A 22,476-nucleotide genomic window follows, 5' to 3' on the forward strand; every position below is an offset into this window, starting at 1 on the left:
TCCAAAGTGCCTGCGTCATTCTGCATTCCCACCAGCACCGAGAGACTGTTCCTGCAGTTTTCCTCATATAGATCTTGTGTGTATTTTGTTACATTTATACCTGAGTATTTAATTTTTTTGGTGTTAATGCAAATGGTATTTTTTTTTTAAGATTTTATTTATTTATGTGACAGAGAGACAGCCAGCGAGAGAGGGAACACAAACAGGGGGAGTGGGAGAGGAAGAAGCAGGCTCCCAGCGGAGGAGCCCGATGTGGGACTGGATCCCAGAGTGCCGGGATCATGCCCTGAGCCGAAGGCAGACGCTTAACTGCTGTGCCACCCAGGCGCCCCTTGTGTTTTAATTTTTAAGTTCTAATTGTTCATCGCTGATATATAGGAAAGCAAGTGACTTGTGTATTAACTTTATATCCTGCAACCTTGCTTACAGTTGCTTATCAGTTCCAGGATGGTTTGTTGTTGTTCTGCTGATTCTTTTGGGTTTTTTACATAGGTTTCCTCTGTAAACAAAGCCATTTATGCACGCATCCCTCTAATTTCCCTTTTATTTCCTTTTCTTGTCTTATTGCATTAGCGAGTATAGTTGATCCTTGAACAGCATGTGTTTGAACTGTGCAGGGCCACTTATTTGTGGACTTTTTTTTTTGGATACAGTACAGACTGTAAATGTATTTTCTCTTCCTTATGATTTTCTTAATAACATTTTCTTTTTTCTAGCTTACTTTAAGAACACAGAATATAATACATATAACATACAAAATATGTGTCAACTGACTGTTTACGTTATTGGTAAGGCTTCCTGTCACCAGTGAGCTATTAGTAGTTAAGTTTTGGGGGAGTCAAAAATTATATGTGGATTTTCGACTGTGCAGGGTTGTTGCCCCTAACCCTTGTGTTGCTCAAGGGTCAACTGTACTTCCAGTATGATGTTGAAAAGGAGTGGTGAGAGGCATTTATTGCTAATTAGAAAAAAAAAATTTCCTCAAGTGTCACCTCTGACCTCTCTTACCCCAGCGGCATCCTCGGTACCTTTCCAGCCTTCGGGTCTTTTCTGGGATATCACCTTCTCAGACTTGCTTTTTCTGACTGCTGTTTATGACTGTGGGCTCACTCAAATTTACTGTTCTCTTTCCTGGCTTAATTGTTTTTCTACATCCGTTGACGCCAGCTAACATACTAGACGTTTTCTTTATTGTGTCTATTGTCTGCTCCTCCTCACCCTTCACCTGAGGATAGGCTCTTGTCTCTTTTGTTCACCACTTTTCCCTCAGTGCCTAACGTGTAGTGGGTTCTCCATAAAGTAATTAAAATGGATTAATAAATTATGGTATACATATAGTCCAGGTTACATGGGATTTCGCTTGAACTTTTCCTCTGCTTCCTGAGGTAATTATTTTTCCGATGTGTATGCTTCACCTGCCTACTGTTTGCATTTCCTTTCTCTCCCCCTCTCTTTTGGAGAATGTATTCCTAAACCCAGCACTAGTTCTTTTTTGTTATGAAACATCTGTGAGTGGAGAAAAATCCCATGTGAACTACGTACTTGGGGAGGAGAGGGCAGTATGAGCTAAGGGCATCTTGTAGCTTCTGGGCAGGTATGTGGCAGGCAAGCCATGTCCTCTGCCCTGTAGGCACCTGTGCTCTGTGGACCAGCGTGACTTGTGAAGCCCACGTGTTACAGGTGACTAGTGTCTACAAACATCTGCTGGTTACTCTGGTCAGCAGTGGCAGGGCTGAATGTCCCTTCCAGCAGGGTCATTTCTAGAATCTTCTCAGGGCCAGATGGTGGTGTCCATCTGGTTCTTCTTTCATTGGGATCCTTCCTGCTGCCCTGTGTTCATGGTGAGGTATGACCTAAGGATATGATGAGGGAACAGAAGGCAAGCTGAGGACAAAGCAGAAACTGACACCCCGCACCCCCCCATGGGACATACGTGACATTCCTCAGGCACTCCTGGCTGCCCTGAAGGACAAAGAAACAGTTAACCTATAGATACAACAATCCTGCAAGACTTAAGTCTCCCTCAGTTTACAAATGTCTTAGCAGTTTACAGGAACGAAGCATTTCTATCAGTAACCTAGCTTCCGGAAGGGAATGTAGATTAAATTAAATGTCCTTATAATCTGCAGCCTCCAGGAAGTTCCCAACCATCTTCATGTTAATGCCTTGCTGGAGGGCAAAACCACCTTAACTTGACTATGGCAAGGCCACAGGTATCTTGTGAATCTTCTTTAACATATGAAAGTACTTTCTCAACCTCCCCTTTTCCTTACCTCCCCCAACCCCATGGTATATAACAGCCACCCCTCACAACGCGGGGCAGCAGCTCTTTCTGCCCAGGGATCCTGTCCCTGTGCTTTAATAAACTACCAATTTTGCACCAAAGACTCCTCAAGAATTCTTTCTTGGTCGTTGGCTCCGGACTCCACCCCACTGAACCTCACGAGTATTCGTGTCCTCATCAGATACAACTTGGGCCAATCTCACGAGGATTGTTTGGGCTGCTGGGTGCACGTACTGCCTTCCCACTGAATGTGAGTAAATAAGTACAGAGAACCATGGCCCCAAAAACATCCAGGCCCTACTCCATGAAACCTGTGACTGTCACCTTACATGGCAAAAAGGACTTTGCAGATGTGATTACATAAAGAATATTGATTGAGGGGCACCTGGGTGGCTCAGTTGGTTAAGTGGCTGCCTTTGGCTCAGGTCATAATCCCACGGTCCTGGGATCAGGCCCGCATCAAGCTCCCTGCTCCATAGGGAGCCTGCTTCTCCCTCTCCACGTCTTGTGCTCTCTCTCTCTCTCTCTCAAATAAAATCTTAAAAAAAAAAAAAATCGATTGAGATGGGGAGATTGTCCCGGTTAATGGAGGGGGACAGTGTAATCACAGGTGTCCTTACAAGAGGGAGGCAGGAAGGGTCAGACAGAGAAGTGATAATGGAAGCAGAGATGACAGACACAGGGAGGGAGGGCTATGAAAATGGCAAGCAGCTGGCTTTGAAGGTGGAGGAAGAAGCCCTGAGCCAAGGAATCCAAGCAGCCTCTAGAAGTGGGGAGAGGACGAAGCAGATTCAGTCCTAAAGCCTGCAGGAGGCCAGGCCCGCAGAAACCTCGGTTTTAGGCCTTCTGACTCCCAGAACTGTGAGATGATAGTCTGTGGGAATGTGTTATGGCAGCCACAGAGATCTCATACCGGCAGAGCGCCAGCCTGCCTCCCAGGATTGGGACCCGTCTTCTACAGCTGACACCCCCAGGGAGGAGCTGGGCCTCCACGGCATCACCCAGCCTCTGGTCAGCACTCTCCCAGCATGCCCCCGCTCCTGAACTTCCACGTACATGACAGAAGTCAGATGAGCACCCTTCCTCCCCATTATGGTGTAAACCAGCTTGCCTTGGGTTTTCTGCTTCTGGCAACGCAGCGGAACCCTGCCCCCAACATGGTCATAGGACACTGTCCACCTTCACCTCCTGGGAAGAGGGGGTAGGACTAATATCCAAGTTCTGTTTTCAAAAGGGAGGGCTGTGAAATGGCCGAATGCTCTTTTCTCAAAGGTGCGAAGGCCCTGCCCCATGTCAGTTATGGGAGGCCACGTGACTCCACAGGCAAGACAGGCACAGACTGGCAAGGAGGAGGTTGGAAGCTCTTTCCCCTCGAGGTCCGACCTCTGAGGTTCAAGGGGAGAGGGAAGGAAGCCGTGAGTGGTCCTGAGTGTGGAAGAGGTTGGGGGTCAGTGGGGCTGCTGCCGCTGTGAGTCAGGAAGGAGCCGAAGGAGCAGAGGCAGTGCCCAGGGCTCTCTGGTAATCATAGAGAATCATCCCTGCCCTCCCAAGAGAACCAGGCAGAGGACAAGTCAGAACTAAAAAAAATATTTCATTTCATTCTGAATAAAAAACGGAACAGACAGAACTCTCGGAAATCCTGAAAACAATGTCATCGCTACGGCAAAATTTCACAGAAATCATCGCACAGAGTGTGGGGACCAAGCCCAGGCCCCAACCAGCTGTGAAGGCTACCTCTCTGGGGAGGGGCACGAAGGGGGAGGTGGCCCCTGTGGGCCAGGCACAGGTGGTGGCTGTGCCCCTGGGATGAGCCCTGCCAGATCCCCAGGGACCAGGCTCAGGGCCCGGCCTCCAGCTACCACCACAGGACTGCAGCCAGGGGCTGGGAGGGTTGCCTTGTCTTCAGGGCCCCTCTGTGCGGGAGCCTTTCCGGCTGCGTGTGCCCCACATTCCCCGCTTGGAGTGATAGTGGTGGTAGAAATTCCTCAGTCGGAGCCGCTCCACCTCCAGCCCTGCCTGCAGGACTCTGGGTAGAAAAGGGGTGTCAGGACCCTGGGGAGGGGTGGCAGAGCTGTCCCTGAGCCTGTAGGATCTTGGGGGGGGGTCAGGACCTGGGTGGTAGGGGGATAATTGTGGCTGCCCTGATTCTTCTGGAGCCCGGGGGTGGGCAGGATGGGAGCGGTCAGGACCCAGGCCCAGGGCTGGGGGTGTCAGGGATTCCACTACTGTAGGACTCTGGTGGGAGATGGGGACTCAGGGCCACCACTGGGCCTATGGAATCTGGGGACAGAGTCTGTTCAAAGGCTGTCCCTGAGTCTGCAGGACCCTGGAGGTAAGAAGGGGTTTGGGGGGTTGGGGTGGGGTCAAAGGGTTTCCCCCTAGGCCCACAGATCCTGAGAGATGAAGCAGAAGGACAGAGTCCCGGCAGCATGTGAGGACCCCTTGGGCTTCCCCCTCCCCATTCAGAGGAAGCTATGAAAGTGTCCTTAGTCTCCCTGAAGGGTGGGGAGGTGGTCACCTGTCCAGGAGCTCCCAGTCCTCGCCCCCCCACTGGTCACGGAACTCCTCAGTGTTCATGCCTCCAACGCGGTCAAAGTCTGACTTGTAGATCCCAAAGAGACCAAAGCCATTCACCTCCCAGTAACCTGGGCAGGGAGGTGCCCGTCAGACACCAGGTCCTGCAAGCCTTCCTCCCCAACCTCAGGTGTGGGTCTGGTACAGGGGCCCATCATCAGAGGGGCTCTCAGGGGTCACCCTTCTATGGGGGGTCATAATCTGGAGCTCTGCACATGACTGGGGTGCTGGAGGAGGTCCCTAGGGGTCAGGCATGACCCTGGAGGTTCTGGGGGGAGGACCTGGGGTTCTGGGCACTAAGAGGGGCATTGATGGGTCCCTAGGCCTACCTCAGGGATTGGGAGAGGCCCCCAGGGGCCTAGATTTTATCCTGGCATTGGTGGGACTCCTAGTGTTACTGGGATAGGGGCATCCAGGGCATTACCGTGAGGGTCCCCAGGCGAGCTCCCGCAGCCTAGGCGCATGACCACAGGCGCAAAGGCCAGCTTGCCCTCCACACAGTGTTTGCGGATGCCATCCAGAATGTTGGGGGGGAAATGGATGTGCAGATCGCAGAGAAAAACGATGCTGCTGGCATCCTGGAGGTCGAGGTCACAGGGAAGTCTGAGCCCCATCCACTCCTCCCCAAGCTGATCCTCCCTTGGCTCCCCCATCTCGCTCTCCCCAGCCGCGCATCCCTCCCACGCACCTCTACCGCGTCCACTCCGGCTTGCAAGCCCGCCGAGCGCTCGAAGTTCCCAGTTCGCCTCAGGTACTGGTACCTGGGGGGTGAGGGAGAACGGGGGTGGGAAGTCACAGGCACGGGTCCCTGGGGGCAGGGTAGGAAAACCCACCTCCCCAAGGAGGCAAGATGCACTCGGTCCTCCCCAGTGGGGGTGGAGGGCGCTGTTACCGGGGCAGCCGAGCCGCGCGCAAGGCCCGCTCCACATCCATATCCTCGCTCTCAAAGTCCACCAGGGTGACGCTGAAGTGTGAGTCCCCAGTGCGGGCGTGCAGCGCGGCCATGTCCGCCAGGAACTGTGCCACCCAGCGCGCCTGGTTCTTCACTGGAGAAGGGTGGTACCACTGAGTCCATCCCACGCTGACTTTGCGGAACCCTGTCCACGGCCAGTGGTGCTCCCTCACCTCGCGAGGAGGTCTCCTGGAACCCCACCCCCCATCCCGGGTGCCTGGGCCCGTGGCACTCCCGCGCACCTGGCACGATGAAGTGTACCATCACATCCTGGCGCCAGGCCAGGCGCAGTGGCCGGCAGAGCTCGGGGCGGCCGTCTGGGCGCGTGGAGGCGGCGGGGGCAGGCTCGGGACTCTCTCCGTCCCTGTCTGTGTCTCCCGCGTGGGCTCCCGGCAGTCTCAGGAAGACATACTCTGACAGGCGCAGGCGGCCACCCCCGCGCTCCTGCAGCTCCAGCTCCAGGAGGAAGCGGCTTCCGCGCGCGGAGTCTCGGCGCTTCTCCACGTTCACGATGCGCAGAAGCGCGTAGCGCCTGGGAAGTGGAACTGGGTCAGCACCCCCGGGCTTCGACCTTGCGTTCCTCCTTCTCCGCCCCCAGCCCCAGAAACCAGGTGGCCACTCAGCTGACGGGCTGGGGTAGCTGCTGTGAATCCTCTTCCCTCCCAGGCTGCCACACCCCCCTCACACCTCATGCCCCACCGGGAGTTCCAAGACAGGCCCCCATTGTGGGGCTCCCCCTCCCTACGGTAGCGCACACTTGGAAGCGTCCCCCAGGCCCAGGCCCGTCCTTTCCTCCTCTGTGGTCTTCCTGCCACCGCTCACATCCACAGTGATCTTTATGACATGCTCACAAAACTTCAGGGCCACCCACTGTCCACAGAATGAGGTTCGGATGGCTTAAAGTGGCATTCTAGGACCATTGGCAGATTCTAACTTGCCTTCAGTGTGCCCTCATGCTGGGTAAGCTGACTTCCTCCTCCTACAGGGTCTTTGTTCTGGGGTATTCAATCTGGCATGCTTGCCCCAACCCGCCCCTGCTCTTTCTAAGGCCCTGAGGGAAGATGCCACTGGGCCTACCCTGAGCCTCTTCTGCCCCTTCCCCCTGTTCTGGCCCTGCCGAGTATCTTTCGTCCTCCATTCTGCCTTCAAGCAAAGACTTCTCATTCTGGGAAAACAGGATCCTGCCCTTGCTAAGGTTGCCTCCTCCTTCTGCTGCATGCCCTCTCTTTGTAGGTAGCACCCCTCACCATGGGAGCCTACCTATGTGACCTCCAAGGGGTGCATACTCCTCCTGTCTACCCCTGCCGTCCCCACTATGCTCTACTCAAGTGTCACAGACTTTTTGTCCCAAATGCTCTGGGTCTACCTACACTCTCAGTCCTTGGAGCCATTCATACCCTGCCCTCAGGAAGCTTAGAGCCAAGGGCAGGCTCACACCCAGCCACCTAGAATCGAATCCCTGCCGCTCCCATGCCATCCCATCACTGACCCGGACCTAGCCTGTCAGTCATGGCCCCTATGAGCTTCCCATCCTGTCTACTCCTCTCCAAGGCAGCAACAGGCCTGTCTCCCACCCAAACAGGTCAAACCCCTGTCCTGCTCAAAACCTTGTATCGAGGGGCGCCTGGGTGGCACAGCGGTTAAGCGTTTGCCTTCGGCTCAGGGCGTGATCCCGGAGTTCTGGGATCGAGCCCCACGTCAGGCTCTTCCGCTATGAGCCTGCTTCTTCCTCTCCCACTCCCCCTGCTTGTGTTCCCTCTCTCGCTGGCTGTCTCTCTCTCTGTCGAATAAATAAATAAAATCTTAAAAAACAAAAAAACAAAAAACACCTTGTATCGAAAGTAAGAAAAACGAGCACTGTGCAGGTTGGTCAAGGCGCACAACGGCCCCTTCTCTATCCTCTGCACACCAGGCCCCTGGGCTCCTGTCCCAGTGCCTTTGCCATTGCCGCCTGTGCACATTCTGCCCCTCCTTCAAGGCTCACACAACTCAGAACTCACCGGTGCCTTCAGTGGGGCCAAGTTGAGGCCTCCCACTTGCCACACCACTACCTACGTGGGGGTGGAGACAGGCTTAGATTCCCGGGGCCTAGGGAAGACCAGAGGCAGCCATGGGGCAGGAGCCCTGTGCCGTCCCCTGAAGTCAGAGGAAGGCCCTCTTGGAAGACCCAGTAGCACTGTTCCAGCAGAACAGGGGGGCTCCAGGGACACTCAGCTTGACTTTTGGATGCGTCTCTATTTGGAGGAAAGAGCTGGCTGGCTCAGATTCATTCTTGGGTTCAGGCCCAAGGTGACAGGGTGGGGTCTGGGGGTGTAGGACAGGGGAGCCAGACCGGGGGCTGTGTGTGTGTGTGGGGGGTGAGGCTTCGAACACTGGACAGGGAACCTGGACAATAAGACACCCCAGAAGACACGGAAGAGACAGAGAAGACTCTTCCCTAGGGGGTGTGGGTGCACTCCCAGGTCAGTACCCTGGGCCCTAGGGAAGGTCGAAGGTCCCACAGAGGCTAGGCCCTCCCCTTCCATGTGCGCCCCTCCCCCATACCCGCCATGGCGGGCGTTGAGCCGCTCCATGTACTGAGCCACCACGTCTACGGCCTCGGCCTCGGGCAGCTGCAGGTTCCCGGACACGTTGCAGCGCAGGTCGTTCCAGTCGGAGCGCAACAGCTCGAAGTCCATCGCGCCCACGCTGAACGTGCGCTGCCAGTCAATGGCGTCCTCGCGCCAGCGGCCGCGGGGGGCCCCCGCTGCCTCCTCGCTGTCCTCCTCGCCCTGGGCCCCATCCTCGTCTGCTTCCTCCTCCTCCTCCTCCTCGTCCTGCCCAGGCAGCTGTGGCCTGGACACCTGGGACAAGCTCAGGAAGGAGGTCACAGGCTGTGCTTCTGACGACAAGTTCAAGTCCGCGGTGGGTGCCGTGAGTCCCAGCGTGCGCGGCTGGCCCTCCCGGCTCCCCTGGGTGGCCTGCGCCCGGGCAGAGGGCCTCAGCTCTGTGGCCTGGGAGCCACCGGTCCTGCGGCCTCGAGACCGGGGCGGGCGTGGGGGTGCCCGCAGCTGCACCCGGGGAAGAGGTCTGGGACGGAGGAAGACTCCGGGGAAGGGCGGCCAGGGCGGGCCGCGTGGGCTGAGAGGTGCCAGGGCCCGCGGGGGTGCCCGTAGTCCCGGCCGCACCCGTGTCACATACACCTTTGAGGGCGTCCGCTCAGCTGCGGCTCGGGGGCGCAGGGCGCGGCCCAAGAAGAGGGGCAGGGGGCGCGCCGCCCGGGCAGCCCAGCTCAGCGCCCGGGAGCGCCTGGGGATTGGCAGGTCCCGGGTGCTGGGAGGCGCTGGCGGGGTAGGCATGGCTCCCGGTGGCGTGGTGGGGGCCACTGGGGAAGGGAATCGTCGGCCGCTCTGCAGGGGGGACGCCTCCGTAGGCTCTAGACTGTCTAGCAGCTCCCCTTCGTCCTCATCGTCCAGGAAGTCTGTGGGAAGCATGGTTAAGCCTGCCACGCCCAGGTGGGCACACGCTGGGGGGCCTGGGGGGCACTCACCATCCGGGTTGAGAAAGAGGAAGGCTCGGCGCTGCATCTCCTCCTTTTCATCTTCCTGCCCCTCCTCCCTGTCCATCTTCATGTACTTATAGAACCCAAACCTGGGGTGGGGGCGGGGCATCAGCGAGGACACCCCGCCCCCGAGGAGGCCCCGCCCTCATTCCTTGCTGCTGCGCCCCTCCCCCCACCTTTCCAAGTACAGCGGTGACTCCCGGTAGAAGCACTTGTTCTCGGTCTCCATGTGAGTGAGGCGCGTGTGATCGTTGGGGTAGACAAAGGACAGGTACACCTGCGGGCGGGGCAGAGGGCTCAGAGGACCCTGGGAGGGAGGTCCGGGTCTCAGGAAGGTCTTGGTGAGGGGCACTTACAAACTGCAGCCCCTGGTATCTCGCAATGGGAAAGTCCTTGACAACGTAGGTGGGGGCATAGGCGCAGGGCTCCAGCACATTCTCCAGACTTGAAGGCTCCACCCGAGGAGCTGTGGGAGGAGTGGTCACAGAGTGGCAGGCTGGGTGTCCCCGCCCCCTCCTCCAGGGTCCCCTCTCACTGAGGAAGAAGGTGTCTCGGGGGTCTGGGCGCAGCATGTCAGCTCTGGGCTCCTCCTGCGGCGGCTGGCCCCCCACATGGCTAGCTGGAGACTGGGGGACGTGGGCCACATGGTCCATCTTCAGGGATGACTCATCTGGGGGCAGAGGGATGTGTGGGGTCCCCAGGAATACCCAGAGACCACTCCTCACCCCTCTCCACCCACATCCAGAGCCCATCCCAAGGAGACCACCCATCAGGAGCCCACTCCACTCCCCAGAGAGGTACGGGGCTCCGCACCTGTGTACAGGGAGATGTGAGCAGAGCCTATGACCTCAAACTTCAGGCCCGGCAAGAAGGCTCGCCACTGGGGGAGGGAGAGAGTGGTCAGGACCAGAATGGGAACAGAGCTTGAAAGGAATGGGTCTTCTCAGATGTGGGCATGGGGAACTAGTGGGGGCAGCCCCTTCAAGGATATAGGAAACTTGGAGGGTGGATGAGAGAGGGGTTCTTGGCGGCAGGTAAGGACCCCTCCCCATGCTCCCGCCAGGCCTTTCCTGAAATCCTAAGCACTCCCTTGCCTGCTGGTCACAGCTTTCCTGTGGCCTGCTTCCCCATTCTACAGCCATTGCTCTCCTGGAGGTCACAGCTGATCTTCCAAGGGCTGGCACAGCTCATCTCACTAGCTCTCCCCCTCCTATGGCTGTTCCTTCTCAGTCTCCTTTGCAGGCTCTGTCCCTCCCTCCCTCCTCTCAAGCTGGGGTTCCCAGGAGCTGTTCTAAGCCCTCTTCCCTCCCTAGCTCATTCTGGGGCCTCTTGGCACCCCCTCGTCTTCCACAAGATCACCGTAACCCTGCATCTCCAGCCTGGACTCCCTGCCAGCTGAGCTGGGTTGATGCCTGTCACACACGCCTGACACATGCGACATCCCACAGAACTGGGCTGAGAACCCCCTATCCCAATCTGGTCATCACCCCACACGCAGCCAGGCTCAGGCCCTCTGTCTTGTGCAAACCCCCTTCCCCCTGCACCTGCCACTTTTTCCTTTCCCACTTCCCTGGTTCAGGGACCACACATAAAAGGACCCTCTCCCCAGGCTCTCTGCAACAGTGGCCAAAGGGTTTTTCCTGAAATGCAAACCCAATTGCTTCATTCTCAGGACAAAGCCAGAGCTGTCCAGGGTTGGCACTGCAGGCCCTACCTGGCCACTGGACCCCCTGGAGTTGTGGAAGAATGCTGGGTGTTCCCATTCCTCTGCTGTTGAGATCTGGAATTCACCTGATGCACCCCCATCCCAGATACTCTCCTCTTTGGATCTATGAACGTCTCATCTCTCAGGACTCTACTCCAGCGTCACTTCCTCCATGCAGCCTCTCTGAGCAGGCGGAGTTGACCCCGGGCCCCGTCCCTGAGCGTCTGCTTTGCCAACTAGACAGGAACTCCCGGGGTGGGGGCCCTGAAGGGAGTGTTGCGAGCAGAGAGGGCAGGGGAGGGGAGGTGCGTTCTCTAGAAGCCCACGGATGGCAAGCCACACTCACGCCCACTTCCACGTGGTCTGAGCCTCGGTCGTCCTGCTTGTGCAGCAGCTCAAAGTAGTACCTCCGGGAGGCCATGAGCCTGGGGACATAAGGGATAGGGGGACAGGCCCCTGCGACGCCCGCAGGAAGCCCAACCAAGAGCACAGAGAAGACGGGGTGCTCAGGGATGGTGGCCCAGGGTGGTGTGCCAGGACAGCACAAGTGCAGTGGTTTCACGTGTGTGCGAATGTGTGCACACTCATGCACACACACTCCCAGTCACTCACCGCTTGGGCTTGGACACCTGGGAGCTGAACTTGGTGAACTCTCCAGGTGCTGTCCACTCTGAGCCAGTCTGGGAAGCAATACAGAAGGGGTGTGGGGGGTTCACCCTCTCTTTGGGGGCACCAGCCTCATCCAGTCCCCGTCCCTTAGAAGCTGGAGAAGACAGGTGGCCGAGGCGGCAGGAGGCCCAGTGAAGACAGACGGGGGTGTGGGTGGAGGGACTGGGGCCGGAGGGCTGTGGGGTTGAGGGTACCTTGCCCACAAAGGCCACCAGCTGGGCGCTCGCCGGGCTCTCGTTTGGGCTCAGCCAGAACTCAGAGTTGTCATCTGAAGCCACAGAGAACTGGACGTCTCCTAGGCCACAGGACAGGGACTCAGGGGGGTGCGGGGCCCCTTCTGATCTCCCCCCACACCCGCACGTCACCCCGCCTCGCACCATCTCTCGCCGGGTGGATGAAGCCGAAAATCCGTAGTCCATAGTTCTTCCACTTGGGGGACACGGCCAACTTCTTCACGGTGGTGCGTGTCTGGGGGGGCAGTGGCCTCTGATGTCAAAGCCCACTGCGTACCCTTTCCCGCCCTCTGGGGCCTGCCCTGCCCCCCAGCACTCACATGAGGGAACAGCGGGAAGTGCAGGTTTCTCCTCAGATGGCCCACAGCGCCTCCACACCAGTCCTCAAACACGTGCAGGTTCACCTGCCCCTTGTACTGGGGGGCGGGAGGGGGGCCTTACCTTCCGCAAAGCCCCACCTCCAGCACTCCCCGAAGCCCATCGCAAGCCGATTGGAGCTCACCTCTTCCCACCATGGGGGCACCTGATGAGTGAGGTTCAGAGGGGGTGGCTTTCCAGCCCCCGCAGGAAACAGCATGTTTGGGTCCCGGCCTTCAGGCTACGGGACAGAAAAGGCACCGGGTCAAAGCTGAGAGACGGGAGGGATCCCACAACCACACGCAGTGGGACACAAACCTCGCAAGGACTCCCCTGCACACATCCAGGCACAAATCGCAAATCCATTGTACCCTGACCACACGTCCAGATGACCTTCGTCTCTGGAAGATGACCAGGCCGACACGGGGCCACCCACACGTGCACCACTGCGTCCACCCAGACCCGGACTCCAGTCTGGGCTGTCTGTGTCTGGGCGGTGCTTGGTGTGAGACCACGCTCCAACGAGCCTGCGGAGCCTTCCATCCACACAGCCCACGGGCTCCGAGGCCACTGCACCCAAGCGCGTGGGCCGCACACACGTGTCCCTTCCCACAGCCCTGCTCACCGCCTGCTCCTCCTCACGGCTCTCGCTGGAGTCCTCCGCCCTCTGTGTGGACAGTGCAGCCCGGACACCCCTGCCCTCTGTCACACCGCTCAGCTTCTCACCATCTGTGGGTGGCATGTGGGGCAGGACTGGGGCCCGGGCTCTCTTCATGGCACGGCCCCTGCTGCTGGGGTCAGCAGGGGGCAGTGGGTCTCCCACGGAAGCCTCTCCCTTCAGTCCGCTCCCTCGGAGTACCTGACACCCCACCTGTAGCTATGCAATTGCTCTCTGCTGGGCTGCCCCCGCATCCCGCCTCTGAGGGTGGGCAGCCCCCTCCCAAGGCCTCCGCCTGGCTCTTCCGAGCTCCCTGACTGGTGCCAGGGAGCAGAGTTGTGTCTGATATGTACACACTTATCTGGCCATCCTGGTCAGTTGCTCTTCCGTCAGGAGGACCCCCAGGAAGTGCCCCCAGCACGTTTCCCTTATACTGAGTGTTTCGTGTCTCCTTCCCTTATCAAAACTGTGCTAAGGGTTAGTGCTGGAACTTGTTATCGGGAAAGCTGGTGCTTCTGTCTTAAGGCTAAGCCAGACCCAGCTCATGGCACACGTGCCACCGGCTGCCCTCAGGGTGGGGGTTCAGGACCTAGGAGCCCTGGCACCAGCCTGGACAGAAGAGGGATAGACACGCTGATCTGGCTGCTGGAGGACCTGGGGCCAACGTAGCCATGGAGAGAGGCTGTACCCCTGAGGAACCCTTCCTGATCTGTCTGTGGACATCTGTAGCACTTAGCACCGCCCCCCCAACACACACACACATCCCCTAGCCTGGGGCCTGGCCATGCCCCTAACTCCCTCAAATTCCCAGACTTCTTGTCCAAGCTGTGGACCTGAACATCCCACCCTGTCCCCCCGTGGGGGTGGGGGTGGAGGGGGGGAGTGCCACACCCTGGGACCTGAGGCTCTGCAAGGGAGGCTTTATTGTAACCCACCTCTACCCCTCCTGGCGCTCCCGCTCCCACCCGGGGATCTCCAATCCAGGAGCCCCGCCTTTGCTCCAGGGCAAGCCTGGGTTTTGACATCCAGACCCCAGGAGCTAGATTACTGTGTGGACACAATTGACCCGGGCCCCTTCTCCAGGACAGGGGAGCTGTTCTTGGTCTCCTGCCTGTGGGACTCCTGTGGTAGCTGCCCACCTGCTCCTTCTGGGTTCCTCCCTCACTGCCCTCTGTCCAGCTAGGAGATGAGCCCCCAAGAGGCTCCTGGCCAAATCCCCACAGCCTGGCCCTGATACTCCCTGCCCATCAAGCTAAGTCCATGGGTACTAGGAGTCTTCTGTGGTGGGGTCCCATCCTAGGCTGCCACCACTGTCCTGCACAGTGAGGTCCAAAGGGGCCTCCTGCCACACGGGTATCCTGCAGGGTACCAGGAAAGTCGCCCCCTGCCCCGCTCCAGTGCTGCCACCCCAGTTGTAGTGAAGACAGCACTGACTCAACACTCAAAAAGGCCTCAGGCACGTCCAGCTGTTCAGCTTCTCACAAGCCTTACCCTGGGGGTAGCCCAGGTGGCTGGACAGAAGGTGAGGCTGCAGCCTGGAGCCAAGCAAGACCTGTGGGCTGGGGCTGTTCCTGGAAGGTGCCACATGAGAGTTTGACCTTCCAGGACCCTGAACAGCTCCTGCTCACCCAGGAGTAGTGAGGGCAGTCTGGCCGGTCACCCAGCTTCTCTGCTGACATAGCTGAGAGCAGAGAGGGACTCAGAAATGGGGTTCCCACACCTCCACGCCCTCCCCAGTTGCTGAGCTAGACTCCCCAGCTGCTCAGGAAGTCAAGTTGGGGAGGACTGTGGTTGCTTGGAAAGCCACAGAGGTGGCTGGGGAAGGGGGTCTGGTTTTGTTCTGTGTCACTGGGTCACGCACTGGGTCCTGCCTTGTTGGCTCATAGCTGTGGGAGGAGGGCTTCTTTTAGGGACTGAGCAGTGCTGGGGGCCTCTCAAGAGGCTGTGAGGGGTATAGCCTCTGGGGGGTTGGGACAAGCTCCAGACCCCTGGCTTGGGAGCTCTGTGGAGCCAGGTGCCCAGGCACACAGGGGAGGCAGAGTGCTTTGGCAACTGGGAGACAGGAGTGGGACTGAACAGGGGGGTTTGGACCCCTCGGTGGAGTGGCCCTGGGTGTTGGGAGCCAAAGTCATTGTTATGAATCTTTATGAAGCAAGGCTCTCCCCACCTCCCATCCTAAGGACACCCAGCACCGTGTTTCCTTAAGAAGGGCCGGGGCAGTCTGGCTGGGGTCTTCCCAGGCCTGGGCAGGGGCTTCTGCTCCCGCCCTAGCTGGGACATTTGGGATAGGCAGTGTGGGGGTGTTGTGGTTACGCCTGCCCTGAGGTGCTGCCCTCTCTCCCATCCCCACACCCCTTCCCCAGGCTCTCTGCTTCTCCTCTTCCCACCAGGTCCTAGATGTGTTTCAGCAGCCTCCACGTTCAAGAGGCGGTTGGATCCCCTTAGCTAAAGGGGCATGACCCTTCCCCTGGCTCTTTCTCACAAGACTCAGCAGGACCTGATTTGCTTTGCGGGTTCACTGTCCTCACTGAAGTGTGAGCTGGAGGAACCTGGGGAAGTTCACTCCGTGCAGTTCAGGGGTCCCCAGGCTGGATCTCCATCACCCCCCCACAAAAGCCTCTCAGTCTCTTGTTACAGGTTTACCTACGGCACCCCCTCCAGGAAGCGTTCCAACAGCACCAGTCAGCTCCCTCCAAACCCTTCCCCCACCCCCACCCCGTCGGGAGGCTGGATCTGTCTCTCCCCTCTTCCCCAGCCGATGGGTAAACTGAGGCTCTGCTAAGGAGGCACGTGGTGGAGGTGCAAGGCCTTCTTGAAAATCCCAGCACGCCAGGGCCTGGGGGCGATGTCTCCAAGAGCCCACCGTAAACCCCGTCACTACCGGCTCCAGGTCAGATCCCGGAGTCCGCCCAGGTTTGGGGACGCTCCCCAGGAGGGTCGCGCACGTCACTGCTGACGTCATTGGGCTCCGGGCCGGGCCGAACCGCGCCCCCTGCCCCAATATCGCCGAGCGGGGTAGGGCCACCAGGGTCCCCGGGCGCGGTGAGAAGACCCGGACCCCGCGCTGCTCTTAGCCCTCACCGCCCCCCGCCCCCAGGGCGCGCGCCCCCTCCCGTACCTCGCCCGTAGCCCAGCCGCTGGCGCAGCGCGCGGCCCTGGCGCACCAGGTTCAGGTGCACGTACGTGAGCCATGCGGCGCAGGTCAGCAGCACCAGCAGAAGCAGCAGCTTGATCTGTTTGCGAATCTTCTTCACCGGGAACCACGGCATCGCGGCCGGCCCCGCCCCACCTCGGGCCGTGCTCAGCGGCACCGCTGCGGCCCCCGGTTCCCGCGCGCCCCGCGCCGCATCTCCCGGCCCCGCATGGCCCTTTGTCCGCCGCCCGCGGCCACAGGGTGCGGCCGCGACCCGCGGCTGCCCTCGGCCGCGGGCCCGGGGTGGGCGGCGGAGCGGCTCCCGGCGGTGCCCCCGCCCGGCCCCGCCCGGCCGCTCCGGCTCCACGCTCCTGGGGGCCGCGGCGGGACCGAGCAGCATCCACGCTGCGGTGCTACCCACCGTGAAACGGGCCCGGCTGCCGCGCGGCGCGAGCCAACCGGGGCCCGGCCAGCCCGCGGGGAGCCAATCCGCGGCGCGGGAGGCGGGGCCGGCGAGTTAGGGTGTGCCCGCCGCTCGTCTCCACGCAACGCGCGCGCATCCACCTGGGCGCGCCGGCCCGCGCAGCTGGGGGGCGCGGGACCTGGAGGTGCGGAGGACTAGGGACGGAAGTCAAGGGGTTCACGGAGGATGGGGAGACGTGGGGACAGGGGAATGAACGTATGGAGGTGCGAAGGACGTGGGGATGCGGGACAGAGGTCAGGGGGTGCCCAAGGGACAGTGTGGTGCGAAGGACACGGGACGCAGCAACACGGGGATGGGGAGGTGCAGAGGACCGGGGTGGGGAGGGGACGGGGCAGAGGGATTGGTGGGTGGGGAGGGAGTGGGCACAGAGACAGGGGAGATGCAGAGGACTGGGGGACTCGTTTGCTTGGAGGATGGGCTGCCCAGCCAGGGGGACGCGGGAGAAGTGGAGGTGCAAAGGCCTGGGGGATGTGGACGTGGGGCACCGGGGTGGCGATCAGGGTGTGTAGGGATGGCGCCAATGGAAGTCACAGGCTACGGGTTGGGGAACAGTGGGGACACAGGGAGCAGAGGACGCAGGGACAGGAAGGGCAGAGTGAAGGTGGACAGTGGGGACACAGTAAGCAGAGTGAAGGTGGAGAGCAGTTGCAGGACGCGCTGGAAGGGGCAGGAGGGTGCGCCACGCAGCTCTTCCACTTCCGCTTTGGACCGAAGCGCTGGGGTCTGGGGCGCAGCTCTCGCTGCGCTGCTGGCGGGTCGGGAGTGTGGGTGGGTGATGAACTTTGCCCCACCTGGTTCCCATTCCTGCCTGGGCCACTCCAACCCCCCTCTGCCCAGCGGCCAGCCAGACCCTTCTCCCTTTGTGCCTTCCTCCCCCTGTTCCGTTCTGTGCAACAACCATCCCAACATGAGTGGTGTAACAGCTCCTGGATTCTGTGGGTCAGGAATTCAGCTTTTCTCTGCTTCAGGATAGGACAGGCCTCAGGTGGAAGAATGAATGGCTGGGGCGACCCCGCTGGCTGGGCCAGAGTTGGCTGCACGGCTGTGTCGGTGCCCAGCCAGCACGCTCAGCCAGAGCACCTGGGTGGGGCCCCTCCCGGGAGGTGCCTCGGGGCTCCAGCAAAGGGGGCAAAGTGCCCGTTAGGTCACCACACACCAGTTCTGCCACATGCTGTTACAGGCCACCCAGGTTTGACAGCAGGGGATAGGGACCCCGCGGCGTCCTGGACATGTTGTGTGGGAAGTTGCAGTCTCGCTGTGACACGTCGCACCACCCTTCCATCCTTTCATTTTAGCCGTGGGACCTAGAACCACGCAGGCCACGTTCCACTGCTACGCATTCTGTCACCTACCCCGTGGACAGTGCCTACATCTTCGGACCTCCTCACCCACAACCTCCTGTTCCTGCCCTTCCCCCTCCAATCCACCTTCCACGTATGAGTGATGTGCACATGCATTCACACATGCCAGAGCGTGTTTTACACACATGAACAGTGGTGTGCTTATGTTTCCTGTATTTTCTCCAAGCTGCACATACACGTGCCTGCCAACAAGTCAGGTCAGCTCTCTTCGGAGTTCGGCAGAGCGCTGTGGGCCCGGCCAAAGGCTCCATACACCCAGGACTATTGGGTCCACTGAGTCACGTGGCCCAGATGGCGGAGACCTTCCGTGGCAGCCTGGGCCGACTGCAGAGCCTGCTTCTGTTCTGGGTTGCTCAGTTAAGGGGCTGGAGTAGCGCACCGAATGAGGTAAAATCGTCTCCCAAATAGCGAGACATACCGGTCACTGTGTCTGTCTCTTTGTACAAGGGACTGGACACAGCCTCCTGCTTTCCACTTAGGAAGGGATGTCTGGACATGGCTGGGGCTGCCGGGCCCCTAGACATTTCAGAGGGGGAAAGCCTTGGAGTTTTGTGGAATTTGTTTTTCACTGCCTGGCGCACGTGTGTCCCACCGAGGTGTTCAGGGTAATGGCTGCTTTCCGCTCATCACTTCAGTCCAGCTGATGTCAGCAATGTAATGGGCCAGTGTGAGGTCCCGCGCAGAGGAAAAGCAAGCCAGGTCCCCGTGGACTTGCTTCCGTAATAGAACCTGGTCAGAAACAGCAGCTGCAGTTGGGGTCACCGCCCGGTCAAGGTCACAGTCTTGTGCATAGGGTGGATAGGAAGGGCAAACAGATGTGGTGCGAATTACCACCCCCGCATCTTTCAGGCCCTTGGTGGCTCTGGTCTCTGCGCTCCTTCCACAGACACCTTACTGCTCTTGGTTTACTAACCCAGGTAGGAGCGGTTCTGGGCTTCCACCTGGCCTTTCCCGCCACAACAGCCCCCATTCCAGGGACCAGGAAACCAAGGTGGGATTCTGCTAACTGCCAATTATGCATTCTGCAACAGGGTACCCACCACAGATAGGTTCAGGAACCCTCTGGACCCACGGTGAGATGGACATGACCAAAACACCACTGCCTCCATAAGCCGCTACCCTGTCTGGTGGTCACAGTGGTATTTTGGGTCTCCAGGAATCAATGTCAGTTCAGAGCCAGTGTCCCTGAAAAGCCTGAGATTTCTTCTTTCCCATTATAGCCATGTGGTAAGTGGCCCCTTAGGGACCTCAAAGACACTGGCCTTGCCCTCATCCAAGGGGTCTTTGGGTCTGTGGACTGGCTGAAACCTGGAAATTGGTTAGGGGCCCATGACTTTCTATTACAATGATTCAGGTAAAACTTTTTGTTGTGGACTGAATGTTTTCATCCCCCAAATTCATATGTTGAAGCCCTAATCCGCAGTGTGATGGGATTTGGAGATGGGGTTTGGGGGAGGTAGTTAGGATTAGATGAGGCCCTGAGGGTGGGGCCCTGGTCTCATGGGATTAGTGTGCTTATAAGAAGAGACACCAGAGAGCTTGCTCTCTTTCTCCGTGCACGCGCACCAAGGAGAGGCCGCGTGTGCACACTGAGATGGTGGCCACTTGCAACCCAGCGGAGAGCTCATACCAGAACCCCACTACACTGGCATCCTGGTCTGAGACTTCCAGTCTCCAGAACTGTGAGCAAATTTCTGTTGTTTAAGGCCCCCCCTTGCCCCCAGTCCACGGTATTTCGTTCACTTGCACTCACCATGCCTAGAGCTCTCCTGCTTATACAAGTCGCGTAGGACTCTGGAAGGCTGCTCATGATTTTACTCCCAGGGGTACCATGGTTTCTGCAGGTCAAAGTATCCTGGTTATGCTTTGGCCCCACAGTAACCACATCCCCGGTCTCTGGTGCTTAGGCGCTGCCCTTGGCCCTGCCACACTGGTGTCCTCAGAAACCTCCGATCAGGGCAGCAGTTCCCAACGTCCTTCCTGGTCTACAGAGCTCCTCGAGGATAGGCTCCCCTCACCCTGCACTGGTCAAGGAGGAGGGTCCTCTGGACCACCCTAGGGACACAATTAGGGAGGAAGAGAACAAATACAAAATACCATTCATGCAGCATTAAGAAATGTTTTTTAAAACAGTTTTAGCTTTATAGAAACGTTGAGAGGTAGCACAGAGTTCCCATAGGCTGCCAATCCCAATTTCCCTACTGTTAACCTTGAGCATGACTAGGGTACGTTTGTCACAACTAATGAGCCAATACTGATCCGTCATTATTAACTAAAGCCCGCACTTTATTCAGATTTCCTCCGTTGCCCCCGATATCCTTTTCCTGCTCCAGGACCTCACCCAGAACCCCACATGACATTCAGTCGTCACTTCTCCTGAGGCCCCTCTGGGCTGTGACAGTTTCTCAGACTTTCTGTTTTGGATGACCTTGACAGCTCGGTGGAGGACCAGTCAGTATATTGTAGGATGTCGCAGTATTGGAATCTGCCTGCTGTTTTTCTCACACTGAGGCTGGGGTTGTGGCATTTGGGAGGATGAGCCCGGAGGCAAAGTGCCACTGTCATCACGGCACGTCAGGGACACACCATCGACATGACTTACCCCCGTGGTGCTGACCTGGGCTGCCTGGCTGTGGGGCGCTTGTCAGGTGTCTCTGCCGTGCCGTTGCTCCCTGTCCCCCCACCCCCGTCCCGCGCTCCGTGGAAGGAGGTCCCGCAGTGAAGGGCTGGTGGGGGATGGCTGGGTGGCTCAGTTGGTTAAGCATCTGCCTTCGGTTCAGGTCATGATCCTGGGGTCCTGGGATCGAGTCCCACGGTGGGCTCCCCGCTCAGCGGGGAGTCTGCTTCTCCCTCTCCTGCTCCCCCTGCTTGTGTCCATTCTCTGACAAATAAATAAATAAAATCTTTAAAAAAATTAAAGGGCTGGTGGGCAGTGCCCCTCCCCTTTATGGTGGAGGGTATACATACTTCATTCAGAATTCTTTTGCATGGGAGATCTGTCTCTTCTCTCCCACTTCTTAATTCATTCAGTCATTTATTTACATCCACATGGACTTGTGGATGTTTACGTCATACCTCGGTTTATAACGTGATGCGACTTTACTTTTGTGGCTCACACTTTCAGCTTTGGCCATTGGGAGAGCTTCCAGTTGTCTGTGCTCCTTTGATGGACTCACGTCAGAGTGTGTGCGTGTGCGTGTGCGTGTGTGTGTGTGTGTGTTGAGGACCTTGATTTCTGGCACCACAAGATGCTCCCGGCTCATTCTGTATATTTCCTGTATCAGTCCTAAAATCAGGCATTTTCCCGAGGACTCTGGCACCTCCTTTTATTACAGAATGGTCTTAGAAACCAAGATCTGGGAAATAGGTGTGTTCATGGCTACTGGAGTGTTGTTTCTTTGTGTTCTCTCGGCAGACAAGCCAAAGAAATATACGTGTATACCAGCTGTATGTATACAAGCCTGTAAATACTTCTGTGTGTAACCGTCTGTGTCGGCATGAAGCCGGTGCCTCCGACTCCCGTCCATCATCCCACGGACCGTTCTCCCCTGATTCCCTGTCACCCCCACTCCACAGTGACACCCCAGGTTCCCAGCCTCCGCCGGCCACCGACTTGGTCCCTCCATTCCAGTGCGTGCGTGCAGCAGCGTCAGAGCTGTTAAGCTGGACCCCCGCGGGAAGCCCCCGAGTCCACGAGAGCCCAGGGCTCTCTCCTTGAGCCTTGCAGACTCCAGCCCCACTGCTGAGGTGGCTTCAACGTGTGTCATACAGAGAGAGTCCTGCACCGTCTGCATCGCTCCCTGGGTTCCCCGACGTCCTGACTTAGTTCCTTTTCTCTAATTTGCATACATTAGGTTTGCTCCCAGTGTTGTTGAGTTCTATGGTTATTGACAAATCTACCATTACAGTATCATACACAGCAGTGTCAACACCGTCTACACCCCATGGTCCACCCATTCATCCCTTCCGCCTCCTCTGTGCCCCTGCAAACACTGATCTGTTTACTATCTCCCTACCTTTCCCTTTTCCAGAATGTCAGACAGTTGCAATCATACACGGGTAGCCTGTCCCAGCTGGACTCTTCACTTGGCAAATGCGTTTATGGTTCATCTATGTCTTTTTGTGGATTAATAACTATTTTTATTTTTTTAAAAATTTAAAGATTTATTTATTCATTTGAGGGAGAGCGTGAGTGGGGAAAGGGGCAGAGGGAGAGGGAGAGAGAGAATCTCAAGCAGACTCCACGCTGAGTGTAGGGCCCGACTCGGGATTTGATCTCACAACCCTGAAATCATGACCTGAGTCGAAACCAAGAGTGAGACACTTAACCAACTGCACCACCCAAGTGTCCCAACAATTTTGTTTTTAATCACCGAATAATATTCCTTTGTATGAATTTGCCACAGTTTATCCATTCACCTTTGAAAGATATCCTGGTTGCTCCTAGTTTTTGGCAATCATGAATAAAGCTCCTACAAATATTTGTGTGCAGGTTTTTGTGTGGACATAAGTTTTCAATTCAATT

At 58.0% G+C, this 22,476-nt stretch overlaps 1 protein-coding gene across 2 annotated transcripts; it reads right to left on the reverse strand.

Moving 5' to 3' along the window:
• Nucleotides 1-3,855: 3,855 nt before the first annotated feature.
• On the reverse strand, nt 3,856-16,464 carry B4GALNT4 (beta-1,4-N-acetyl-galactosaminyltransferase 4). 2 transcript variants are annotated; one of them, XM_045770809.2, is made up of 20 exons: nt 16,092-16,463; nt 12,941-13,044; nt 12,461-12,556; nt 12,279-12,374; nt 12,103-12,193; nt 11,920-12,020; nt 11,669-11,736; nt 11,403-11,481; nt 10,165-10,231; nt 9,887-10,021; nt 9,708-9,817; nt 9,528-9,628; nt 9,340-9,440; nt 8,355-9,270; nt 6,053-6,342; nt 5,751-5,904; nt 5,547-5,619; nt 5,283-5,436; nt 4,803-4,929; nt 3,856-4,310 (listed from the first exon to the last, which is right to left on the reverse strand). In XM_045770809.2, the coding sequence occupies exons 1-20, from the start codon at nt 16,240-16,242 to the stop codon at nt 4,187-4,189; spliced, it is 3,138 nt and encodes a 1,045-aa protein (XP_045626765.2). In that variant the 5' UTR covers nt 16,243-16,463; the 3' UTR covers nt 3,856-4,186. The 2 variants fall into 2 exon arrangements, with proteins under 2 accessions (XP_045626765.2, XP_045626764.2); XM_045770808.2 differs by having other exon boundaries at nt 8,355-9,440; nt 16,092-16,464.
• Nucleotides 16,465-22,476: the final 6,012 nt, after the last annotated feature.

The sequence above is a fragment of the Ursus americanus genome, chromosome 24 (assembly GCF_024610735.1).
Source record: "Ursus americanus isolate L20-20 chromosome 24, mUrsAme1.1.p, whole genome shotgun sequence".
Lineage (NCBI taxonomy): Eukaryota > Metazoa > Chordata > Mammalia > Carnivora > Ursidae > Ursus > Ursus americanus.

Coding starts and splice junctions, on each gene's coding strand:
- B4GALNT4 (XM_045770808.2), bottom strand. CDS start 16,242: ATGCCGTGGTTCCCGGTGAAGAAGATTCGCAAACAGATCAAGCTGCTG. Junction 11,737..11,919: donor TGGTGGCCTTTGTGGGCAAG/GTACCCTCAACC, acceptor ATTGCTTCCCAG/ACTGGCTCAGAGTGGACAGC. Junction 4,311..4,802: donor GACTGGGAGCTCCTGGACAG/GTGACCACCTCC, acceptor TTTTCTACCCAG/AGTCCTGCAGGCAGGGCTGG.